The sequence below is a fragment of the Schistocerca cancellata genome, chromosome 5 (genome assembly GCF_023864275.1).
Source record: "Schistocerca cancellata isolate TAMUIC-IGC-003103 chromosome 5, iqSchCanc2.1, whole genome shotgun sequence".
In the NCBI taxonomy this organism is placed as follows: domain Eukaryota; kingdom Metazoa; phylum Arthropoda; class Insecta; order Orthoptera; family Acrididae; genus Schistocerca; species Schistocerca cancellata.
In genome coordinates, this window is record NC_064630.1 from 397,141,707 (window position 1) to 397,154,458 (window position 12,752).

The following is a 12,752-nucleotide window of genomic DNA, read 5'->3' on the forward strand; positions in this document are numbered from 1 at the left end:
GCGATGGAATGTATTTATATCCTGTGGCCTCAGGTAAGGGCCAGCTACGTCCACGTGTACATGCTGGAAATGCCCTTTCAGTATAGGAAATATGCCTTGTGGGTGGAGTGTGTGCTGTCCATTCCTGCTACGCTGGCATGGAACACAGGTCCTCGCTTATTTTCTGCAGTCTTCTGTGATCCCAGCCAAAAAAGAGGTTTGGTAATAAACATCATGGTGGGTGAACTGCGGGGTGTGACAAGTTGTGAAGATGTTAAAACATTAATTCCCTAAATAGCATGGAGATCAGCATGCTATGTGAAGAGTCACACCATACTTTGACACTAGAGTTGGGTAATCTTATTTTTTCAAGTCACAGGCCAGTGTTGGGGTCACCTTTTAGAGTTCATGTAAATGATTGTCTTTTCCTTGTGCATTCACTGGACCCTCAGCTCCTTGCTGTAGGACAGTGTTGATGGCAGTGTCACTAGTGTCAGTACTGGTCAACCGGTCGGCTATTGGAGAGGGGTGGTCTAGGCTCATGGTTCTCTGTAGAGACTGTTTGATTACACAAATGAGTACAATCTCAGAAAAACCTGGATGATTTATTCAAGAGAAAGAGCTTCACAAATTGAGCCAATCAATAACGTGCTGGTCCACCTCCGGTCCTTATGAAGCCAGTATTCAGCTTGGCATTAATTGATAGAGCTGTTGGATGTTCTCCTGCAAGATATTGTGCCAAATTCTGACTAAGTGGAGTATTAGACCCTCAAAATCCCAAGCTGGTTAAAGGACCCTGCCCATAATCTTACAGATGTTCTCAATTGGAGAGAGATCTGACAACCTTAATGACCAAGACAGGGTTCGGCAAGCACAAAGACAAGCAGTAGAAACTCTCACCATGTGTGGGCAGGCATTATCTTGCTGAAATGTAAGCCCAAGGTGACTTGCTATAAAGGGCAACAAAACGCCACATAGAATATCATCCACTTACTGCTGTGCTGTAAGGATGCTGCGGAAAACAACCAAAGGGGTCCTGCTATGAAAAGAAGTGACACCCCAGACCATCACTCCTGGTTGTCGGACCATATGGCGGGCAATGGGTTGGTGTCCCACTGTAGTCCAGGGCATCTATAGACATATCTTTGCTGGCCATCTGGCTCAGTTCACAATGGGACTCGTCACTGAAGACAATTCTACTACAGTCAATGAGAGTCTGGGCTCATCCACAGCATCCTTACAGCGCAGAACCACGTCAACGATATTCCATACCCTGTTTTGTTGGCATTTGGGACAAGCCAATCTGGGCTTGTATTTCAGCAAGATAACGTCTGTCCACAAATGGCGAGAGTTTCTACTGCCTGTCTTCATGTTTACCAAACCCTACCTTGGCCAGCAAGACTTTCAGATCTCTCCACAATTGAGAACATCTGGAGCATTATGGGAACCAGCTTCGGATTATGACAATCTAATACTCCAATTGGACAGAATTTGGCATGACATTCCTCAGGAGGATATCCAACAACTTCGTAAATCAATACCAAGCCGAATAAATGCATTCATAAGGGCCAGAGATGGAACAAACTGTTATTGAATTACTTGATTTGTGAAGCTCTTTCTCTTGAATAAATCATCAATGTTATCTGTGACTGTAACTATCTGTTTGTCTGTACATGTACATTGCATCTACTGATTTCTGTCCATTTGATTAATTCCTTTGTGGTGTGTCTTTCTTTTGTGTTAGGGTGTGTCTGGAAAGCTTGTGACATATCTTCCAACCATGGACAGTTCGGCTGCCCTTAGTGTTGTTTGTGGAAAGGAAGTTACTGAGGGGTGCCTGGATTTTGGTTGCCCATGGGGTGTAGTGCCAATAGAAATGCATCATTCCTAGTAATCTGCATAGCTCCTTGTAGTAGGTCGTGGGCCTGGGAGTGAGCTGTATGAATTCAGTGCTCTCTTCTGTTGGCCTGATCCATGCTGATGAAATCGAATGTCCTAGGAAAGTTACAATCTGCTGACGCAAGTGGTCTTTTCAATACTGATAATAACAGCTAGCTGTTCTAAGGTACAGGAAGTCTGTCAGATGTGGTCTTCATGCTCTTTGGGCATAGCAGAGAATAACAATATGTTTTCCACATATGGGAGACCGAACTGAATTTGTGTACAGCCGAGTTGATGAATCCCTGCTATGTTTGAGCTGCAACTTTTTAATCTGAATTGCATGAACAGATATTAAAATAACCCGGAGCAGATGATAATGGCAGTTTTAGAAACATCTTCAGCCACCCTTGGTATTTGCAAATACACATTTCAGCAGTCTACGATGCTACAGATCGTTGTGCTTGATAAGCGTAATAAGTCCTGTATATCTGGTGCTGGGTAGTGCTCAGGGATTGTCCAAGTGTTGAGTACCCTATAGTCCCTGCACATCCAGAATGTACCACTTTTTGTGTGGGCCATATGTATTGGCGAAGCCCAGGTCCAAGGGCTGTTTGAAGGGTTGATAATGCCCATCTCAAGCAACTCACCAACTGTGGCTTTGTCAGGAGTGTCCCTCTGTCATTTCAATTCTGTGTACAGTCACCAACAAGAATGAATGTGTTTGTAATAGTTTTTCTATTGCACAAACATTTGCTGCACTGTCACCAGTTGGATCCTGTGCAACGTTTACCAAAGAAAGGTGTTTGCTGATGGTGACTGGGCAATGTTCGTGAAGACTCAAGCAGATTGATGCAATGTCGGGCATAAGTTGCAGTCTAGTCTCCACTAGCTGGTTGTGACACTTGTGCAGTAACATGTGATGGGATGCGTTATTCTCTTGTAGTGTGAGGTGCTCATTCCTGGCTTCAATGTACGGATGATCAGTTGCTGTCAGCCGATTCTTGGTGGAGGACCATAGCAGATGGAGCCTTGTGTCTCAATGAAACGTAGGTGTCCTTGTGCTGCGATGTAGCTGATATATGTGGTCGTCTGATAGTGCCCTCAATGGCGATATTATTTGATCCACAGAGCAGTACCCCTTCCTGTAAACCTGGGCGTAGATGGAACTGACATAAGAAATCGGCCCCAATCAGTAGTTCATTCACGTAGGTGTGTAGGAATGTCCATGTGAAGTTTTGGCCACCTCTGAAGTCTTGTCCACTGCCAATATCAATGTTGTGGGTGACAATTCCGTAAGTTGTGATAATCAATCAATTTGCCACTCATAGTGTATGGGCAGAGTCAGGTCCACGATGTTGGTATCCAAAATCGTACGATTTTGGATCCCAAGCCAACAAAAAGTGCTGTTTGGTGCGACGATCTCACCCACAAAGCGGGAAGCTGTTGTGGAGGGGTGGGTGGGGCGAACTGGTTTGAATTGCCAGGTACAGTGAGTGATGAACTTGGGTAATGGTGTGGCCTCTGATGCCTAGTGAAGGTTGTGGGAGGTATTTGGATGTTGGCAAGGCTGGGAACACTTGAGTGCGGTGGTGCCAAAGCGGGCGTGAAACCAGCGGCACTATGCGATCTGTTGGCTGTTTTTCATATCCTGCAGTGTAGGTGGTATCACACCATCTGTTACCATCAGCTATCCAAGGTGTGGCACAGTCGGGTGGGCTCAATGACATGCTGTGGTGGCAATGTGTGTCATCGGGTAGGTATGCTGGGTGGAAGGGCAAAATGACCGCCAATGCTCCGAGCATGGCGTGTCAGGGAACCTCTGGTGAGTTGGGTGCTGCTCAGTGGTGGCCTGACAAAGAGGGGGGCAAGATGTTCATTGTTGTCCCATGCTTGGCATACTGGATAACTTGGGGAGGGGTCAGTGTCATTCAGTAGCAATTTGTCATCTCTGTGGGCAACAAGGCTACCAACAATATGTAGTGCCATGGCTATGGGTAGTGAGGGTTGCCATTGTGCAAAGCGTGTACGCGATCTGCCAACTATAATTTATATTCCAGTGGGAGTCCTGCACTGCATAATACCACAGCTTAGATCTCATGTGGCAATTTGCTCAACCATGGTGCACTGACCAATGCTGAGTCTGACTACTGAACTGTAAACGGTCAGTACATAATAAACTTTAACATGGTTAATAAGGTAGCCGAGTATGCCAAATTATGTAACTTCGACATTGAAGCCTTTGTACATGGTGGTAATGAAAATAATGGAGTAGTTAAGCACCAATCTGGATATTGTAATATTAATCGTTAAAGGTACTCGTGGCGTGATATCCAACACTCATAGCTTCTACATTTTAGAAAACAATTTGTTTAAAATTTGCCTTTGTTCTCTGATGATTCTGATGTCACACGTGGAATTGCTTGTATTGATATTTTTTTCATTGTAATTAATATATAGTGTAAATGCTAATGATATTTAAGTTTGTTCACGTTGGCGTAATGTTATTTAAGGGACCACGGCTGTGACTGCACAGTTGTACAGTTTGAGCCCAGTTCAGTTTCAGGTATGACTTTGCTCAATTCATCACAGGTATGTTTCCATGTTTGTTAACGAAAAGTTACAAATAAATCATGAGATTTAAGAAAGAATAATGGTTGTAGAAAAGTCACTCATTAAGTCACAAGTACGCAAGAACATCCCAAGAGATTCATGCCAATGCTTTCTGCTGCAAATGAATAAAATATGTTAAATTCATTATTAATAACAGACAGCTTCAACTGCGCAAGTATAAATTTTTCAACCACATGTTCCTACTCTAAAAGACTTCATCTAGTTTCTTGCAAATACTGGAATTCAATATAGAGTAACACATGTTAGTATGTGTCATAATTTGTTATCAGTATGCAGATCATTAAAGACAGGCTTCTGCCTGTTAATGTATAGCTCGCCTCATTCTGAACTCTCCTTCATTATGGGATTATCAGAACTGTGTGTGAATGAAGTCATGATTCAACTGAAGCAAATTCATTATCATGGATGCATACCCTATGGGAGAGCGATATGTCACATGGAGCTCAGTTTGGACACAAGCCTTTTGGAGATGGATGTTGATACCCATGAAAGTAGCTCCGTATTTGGAGAATGTCAGTTAAGAAAAATTGTTGCAATGTTGAATGAAGTTGAGTTCTTCAACTTCACAACTCCAAATAACAAAGATACACCATAATCAATAAATCTGTAGCAAGGCAGCAGATGCAATATGCAGTAATTAAGAAATACCTCTTCTATTTAGCCATTAAAATGTTGAAACAGAGAGGATCCCCATGATTTATTTGTAGGTCTTGTGCTCAGCAACAAAGAAGTTATGACATTATTTATAATGTAATTTGGTTCACTGGGAAGGAAATGAAAACTGTTCACTAAAGTACCAGTACTAAAATTGTGTTAAGAAATCAAAACAAGATTGCACAAAACTTACCTGTCCATCAATCATATATGATATCATCATAATTTGATCACTGCTGGCATCAGGAAACTTAAGTGGAAGTTTAGTTGTTTCAATGTCAAACGCCAAGACAATGGCATCAGGCCGCTCAATGATATCATCTCGTTTCTTGATTATTGGTGGTTCAGTGCCTCTACTCTGCACTGAGTACCATGAGCCACAGAAGATTTTGTTATCAAGTGACACTCTTATGTGGTATGGTACATCATATTCCCTAATAAAAAAGACAATTGAACATAAAGATGGAAACTCAAAATGGAATTATAAAATAAATTCTGCATGAGAGTACAAGCTGGATTTAATATTAAAATGTGAAGATTCAAAATTTTTATTAGTTTTGATGGCAAAAAACAGGCTACTATTCTCTTATGGCTACTATTGACTTATCATAAAAAGTTCATAAAAGACAGAAAAGAAGAAAAAAATGTCAGACTCTTAACTCAACTAACCCCCACCACTTCCCTTCTCCAGTTCCAACAAATCCACAAGATGTGACAGTAAACAAACTGCATTAGCATTACTGCTTGAGGAATAAGTTAAGTTGTGGAATTACATGGAACTTGTAAATTGTGAGGATAGCAAAAGCAATATGAGCTGGACTATTTGGACAGAAAGCACCTGTACTACAGTAACAGCAAGTGTAAAAGTTAAGCTAACAAATTATTGTTTGTATGTGTTCAGTCATTGTTTGTGATTATCACTTATTTCTGATGTTCATGTACACCAGTCATTTAGTAAATGCTAAAATATCTATTTTATTTGAACAATGAGCTATAAGCAGTCTTCAGAGAAAGCATGTAGTATTATTTCATAGGATGTCTTGGCACGTCCATCACTTACAAAACTGAAATTATCCCAATCAAATGTAGGATCATTAAAGACTTCCCCAACTACGACAATAAGATTGGGGAACATACATACTTGTGAGTTGAGATTCCCTCTAAAGCTTTCAGTTACATCTGGGAATAAGTCTGGTGGTCAATAAAAGACCCAGTCTTAAGTTTAAGCTAATCCTTCATAATGGGTCTTGCCCGAGGAGTCTTGAATGGAGCTTGAATTATATCTTGGTGGATTCAACATTGACTACTGAGGCAGATACACCACATCTAAATTCCATTTGCCCATCCTTTTGATGTACAGGATGTACATAAAGTCCAGGAATACTTTCAATTATTTATTGCTCAAGAACCAAACATTGTACAGATATCATACATATGTCATTTTGAAGAGAAGCCCTGAAAGTTTTTTTCACGTATACCACCACAGCGTAATTTGGTAATCTGCTGACAGTCAGCGCTAGTCGCAAACATGGCAAGTTCAGGTGCCGAGTGAGTTTTCTGTGTTTTGGAGTAAAAAAAAAAAAAGTGTGTTACAGCTGTTCAACAGATGTTTAGAACTAAGTATGGTAAGAAGCCACCAACAAGGAAGGCCACTTACCACTGGCACAACAAATTCATTACGAGGGCTTGCTTTCGCCCAGCAAAGAGAAGCGGACGTCCCAGTGTGAGTGAAGTGAATGTGGAGCACATACGAGATACATTCATAAGGAGTCCAAAGAAATCAGTGCATCGTGCATCCCGTGAACTTGAAATGGTTCCAATGACAGTGTGGAAAGTCCTGCGACAGAAGCTGTCTATGAAACAATTCAAACTGGAGCTAGTGCAGAAGCTCAATGACGATGAAAAAGACAATCGATTTGAGTTTTGTTCGCAGTTGCAACTACTGGTTGAGGATGGGAATGGCATTGTTGATCGCGTAATTTTTAATGACGAAGCCATTTTTCACACTAATGGGAAATTGAACAGGCACAATTGTCGAATCTGGGGTACAAAGCACCCACATTAATGCACTGAATTTGAACATGGTTCCCCAAAGGTAAATTTTTTTGTGCCTTGTCACGTCAAAAACTGTACAGGCCATTCCTCTTCGCTGAGAGCACTGTCACTGGATATTCCCACTTGGACACGTTGCAGCAAAGACTGAGGCCTCAAACGCAATCAGACTCTCCATTCATCTTTCATATCTATTATAATTATCCGGGCTGTTATGACGTGGTCGGTTGATGAATTCTGTGTCAATTCCCAACGTTTCGTCTCCGTCTGCGGAGGACATCTTCAAGGGGGTCGATACGTTGGGAATTGACACAGAATTCATCAACTGACCACAGCATAACAGCCCAAATAATTATAATGGACATGACATTTCTGGCCATGAAGTCTACATTTTAGTATCATTCATCTTTCAGTAGGATGGGGCTCCACCCCATTTTCATCATGAAGCTTGTGGGTACCTGAACACGGAGCTGCCACATCGATGGATCAGCCATGCTACAGAAGGGGACAGCTGTTTCATGAAATGGCCTCCCCGATCACCAGTTCTCACTCCATGCAAATTTTTCTGTGAAGACACATTAAAGATCTGCCTCTACCACATGATGTAGCAGAGCTCCAGGAGAGAATACTGCCACAGTCAACAATGCCATGCTGGGACTAGTATGGCAAGAATTCGATGACAGTACATTGATGTCTGCCGAGTCACTCATGGTTTGCATATCGAATGTTGGTAAAAAAAAAAAAAAAAAAAAAAAAAAAAAAAAAAAAAAAAAAAAAATATATATATATATATATATATTACTTTCAGAGTTTCACTTCAAAATGCAATATGTATGACATCTGTACAAATTTAGTTCTTGTGCAATAAACAATTGAAAGTGTTCCTGGACTTTATGTACATCCTGTACATTTAGATCTACCCCAAAGATGTCATTGCTGCCAATTTTTGGTTTTAGCTAGCTTTCTGTCCCTAGAAAACTCTCCATTAAGTTTAGACCAAGATTATCAGATTCAAAAGCTGGTATGGGCCATATAACAAATTTTCACGTTTAGGCAGCAGCAAAAATAAATAAATAAACACATGGGGGGAGGCCTTCAACTTCAGTTTTCATACTAATGTGAATTTACTAAAAAAAATACATTACAATGCATAATTAATGAATATGACCCTGACATGCAAGATATAGCTCCATCTCTACTTAATACTGGACACCCTTTCACCAAGCATCCACAATACTACACATGTTTGAACCCTGTTGACACCAGTGGAAAACATCATAATCACCAACACTGCCAACTTGTAATGATATGTGTCAAGCAGACCTACATAGCAAACCAATACAGCTACATCATCAGAATGTGCTGACAAAGACATGGTCAAGATCAGCCTATTGCTTTTGCCTGAATCCCCAGCAGCGAGCTCTTCAGTTTTTTAAAGCAAACACTGTTGCTCCATTGGCCTGACAGCAGTGCATTCTGAAGGAAGGAGTCTGCAAAACACCCGACCGGAATCTTCTTTTATACTCTCGAGTCTGTCATGTAGTAGTCGCCTACCTAAACATTCACTGCTGTAGTTGAGTCGGCATTAAGTTGATTCCCAACAGACGCGTTGGGCTTGGCGGGCCTACCTCAACCAATAACATAACACAATTTTGTAAGTGCCTCTATGGCAACACATCAGTGTTGTCACAGCTCTGTAGATGGCTGACATGTTCACCTGCATCCATTAGTGTTTCACAACTACGAGCTAGCAACAGCCCTGCAAGGTGATAGGAATCTTCTTACACAATCTCAATTATTGTCAGGTATTGTATGCCAGTCATCAGGTGACTCAATATTTACATATCATTAGACTGGTGAGGCATACTGCACATATAATTTTTAAAGAGCCATTTGCAGCCTGTGGGCTGTGAGTTTGATGCTATTGGTCTAGACAACAGCTGCAGGAGACACCAAAATGTTAGTGCAAGAGCCAAAGAGTCATCAACAATCAACGCATTTGTGATGAAGTCTCAGAGTTTAATGTGCTTTTAAGTGAGTTTTACTGCTTTTTAGGAGTGCTTCAAACAATGGGGCATCATTGCGAATTCGTCTTTACTCTGTAGTTCATTAATCCCACCCCAATTTTTCTGATAATTATTGCATACTACATACTCCTCTATCTTTATTCTGTTCACTTAATGACCACCTGTCTGAAAGTTGCCCATTTCACTATGCAAGCTATTTCATCTTGGGATTTCTCCCACCAAGACAGTGATGCCTTGGATGTCAGTTCTTCCAAATATCAAGGACAATACTTCATAATACTAATATACTAATTTATTGTTATATTTCACTGCAATTACATATTAAAGCATAAAAAAACCTTCATTACCTTATGTCCATAATACTCTCCAGATGGTCAGTAGCAGTACGCTTGGTTGCAACATCTATACCTTCCTTGTTTGCCAGAGCATTGCTCAACATTTCTGAGTATACTGTACGTCCTTTGTGCCGTTCACGATTTTTACGAACAGCAGCCAGAAGATCTTTACGAACTTTCATTAAGTCAGTAATGCTTACAAATGAAAGTTTCAGGTATTTTTGTTGAAGACCAATTAAATGGTTTGGCTGCTCACACATAGAAAAAAAAGTTTATTAATATTCAAAAGTATTATTATCCATTGTCTTTTGTCATCAACAACATGAACGCAACACTTCACGTGCATGCACTCATTCTCATTACAGTCACACTTAGTGCACAGCTCTCATGTATTGCAGTGAGTGCTAATAAAGAAAGCCTTTGCGAACACCTGGAGGATAATCCAGCCAGCAACACCACACAGCATTTACATTTTTACAGCACATAATACATATCTTTCCTGCAGTTTAATATTACAAGCAAAATATGGCTACAATTGTATGAAATACATCTGAACCACACATCAAGTACAATAGCCAATAAAACTAAGTACAATAACCAATAAAATGCTGCTAACCGCTACTCAACAAATACACAAATGTTCTGTGTTTCACAAATTACAAAAGAAATATCTGTTTTAAAAATGCTTTGGCAATGTAGAACACTGTTGTTAATGGGTACATATACTGCGGTCCATAAAGGAGTTACCCTAGCTACAGCACAATGAATTATGGGAAGGCAGTCCTTACCTAGGTCAGTAACTAATGCTTCATATGAAAACATCTCATAGCTTGAATACCTTATTCATAAACTATGACCTGGTGTCACGTGGATTACGGGATCAACCTCAGTCTTCTACAGATACCTACCCCTCACCTATCTCTACCCTGCTCCAGAACTGCACTTCAAGTCATCCTACAACACACCCACCTCCCATTATCTCCCCCACCCAATCCACTCCTTCACATCATTGTGTACTACACTAGATCACTTGGTGTTGTAATGCCCATATGAAGTTCCTAATTCACTGTACCCACTGCCTCTCCCCCCCATCCATCAGCTCCCATTTCCTATCTCCCCCCCCCCCCTTTCTCTCCATGATGCACACATTCTTTATGGACTGAAAAGGAATTCACCCAAAAGTTCTCAGTGGCGTGTTTTGACAACTCAATGCCTCTACTATTCAGTAAGTTATTACTTTTAAATCTTGAATTATATATACAGGGTGGTTCCTTGATGATGTTACAAACTTTCAGGCATGATGGAGAAGGGTAAATGTATTAATTTGAGGTAAGGGGCCCCAGTCTGGAAACAACCAAGTCAAAGTTATCAGCGAAAATCGTTCTGATAGCTCTGTCAGAGAAATACATGTAACAGTGCTTTTGTTTCTCTGGTTGTTGAGCAGGCAATTTTAATGGGTGACAGTATGGACCAAAACAAGAAAAAATGTACAGTAAACATGGACTCTAAAATGCATACCTTAAGAGCTATGAGCACTTGTTCATATTCACTACAACGAAACGTCTCTCCTACTGAACTAGTGCCCATAGCTATGAAGGTATGCATTTTAGAGACCATGCTTACTGAAGGTTTTGTTTATTGTTTTAGTCCATACTACCATCTCTACAACTTTCCTACCCTACAGACTTAGCAACAACATTACCGATATATGCATACCACTGTCAGAGATACCAGAATGATTTCTGCTTATAACTTTTTATGGTGTGGGTTCCTGTAGTCATGTCCTAGTTCATGAACCACGGGCAACGTATGAGTGGCCATGTAAGTGGTCGCGACAGTCGGGATACCAGTTACTTTGGAATGAGGCTGGGCATCTCGGACATATTCTGAGTCGTGGTCACCTTTGTGCTCATACGGCAAAGACTACCAAATCCACCGGTTAGTCCCTCAGCCATTAGGGGCAAAACCCAATGGGACTCGGGGCAAGTAAGGCTAGCAACCTGCTTCCCTGGTACTTTAAATATGATGCTGGCAACAATCAGAGCAAGATGCCTCGGACCTTTGGAGGTGACGGAGTCCCACCTCTAACTGACAAACCAGGGACTCCTAAGATACGACTTGGCAAACAAATGGTAATGAGATGGGGAGCTATTAATATCAATGGGGGCTACTCTGGGAAGAAGGTAGATCTGGCAGAGGCTGCAAGTAAGATGGGGCTGGACGTTTTAGCTGTTAGTGACATTCGGGTAAGGGGTGAGAAAGAAGAGGAAGTGAGAGAATACAAGGTCTACCTGTCAGGAGTCAAAGCAGGAATAGCACAATGGGGTGTAGGGCTTTACATCAGGAAAGCAATGGAACCCAGCGTAGTTGCAATAAGGTATGTAAACGAACGACTGATGTGGATAGATTTGACAGTGCCTAGCAAGAAAATTAGGATTGTGTCAGTATATTCGCATTGTGAAGGGACAGATCAAGATAAGATGGATAGTTTTTATGAGGCACTCTGTGATGTAGTTGTTAGAGTAAAGGACAAGGACAGTGTTCTGCTCATGGGTGACTTTAACGCCAGGATTGGAAATCGAACAGAAGGGTATGAAAAGGTTATGGGTAAATTTGGAGAGGATATGGAGGCCAACAGGAACGGGAAACAACTCTTGGATTTCTGTGCCAGTATGGGCTTAGTAATCACAAACTCCTTTTTTAAACATAAGAACATTCACCGGTATACCTGGGAAGGCAGGGGAACCAGATCTGTCATTGACTATATAATAACAGATCAGGAATTCAGGAAGGCTGTGAGGGACACACGTGTATTCAGGGGATTCTTTGATGACACTTATCATTATTTAATCTGCAGTGAAATTGGGATTGTGGGGCCGAAAGTGCAGGAGGTCAGGTCCATATGTAGGAGGATAAGAGTGGAGAAACTTCAGGATAAGGAAATCAGGCACAAGTACATAACAGCGATCTCAGAAAGGTACCAGTTAGTTGAATGTAGTCAATTACAGTCATTGGAAAAGGAATGGAAAAGGTACAGGGACACAGTACTAGAAGTGGCTAAAGAATGTCTTGGAACAGTAGTGTGTAAAAGTAGGATGAAGCAAACAGCTTGGTGGAATGATACAGTCAAGGCAGCCTGTAAAAGGAAAAAGAAGGCGTATCAAAAATGGCTACATACCAGAACCCAGGTAGA

At 41.2% G+C, this 12,752-nt stretch overlaps 1 protein-coding gene across 1 annotated transcript in view; it reads right to left on the minus strand.

The window, feature by feature from the left end:
- Nucleotides 1–12,752, minus strand: part of LOC126187863 (DNA polymerase epsilon catalytic subunit 1) — a 332,843-nt gene that overhangs the window by 292,371 nt on the left and 27,720 nt on the right. The window contains exons 4-5 of the mRNA XM_049929181.1: nucleotides 9,572–9,807; nucleotides 5,339–5,579 (exon numbers count right to left, since the gene is read on the minus strand). Of these exons, the coding sequence (XP_049785138.1) occupies nucleotides 5,339–5,579; nucleotides 9,572–9,807 (477 nt within the window). The remainder of the gene's footprint in view (nucleotides 1–5,338; nucleotides 5,580–9,571; nucleotides 9,808–12,752) is intronic.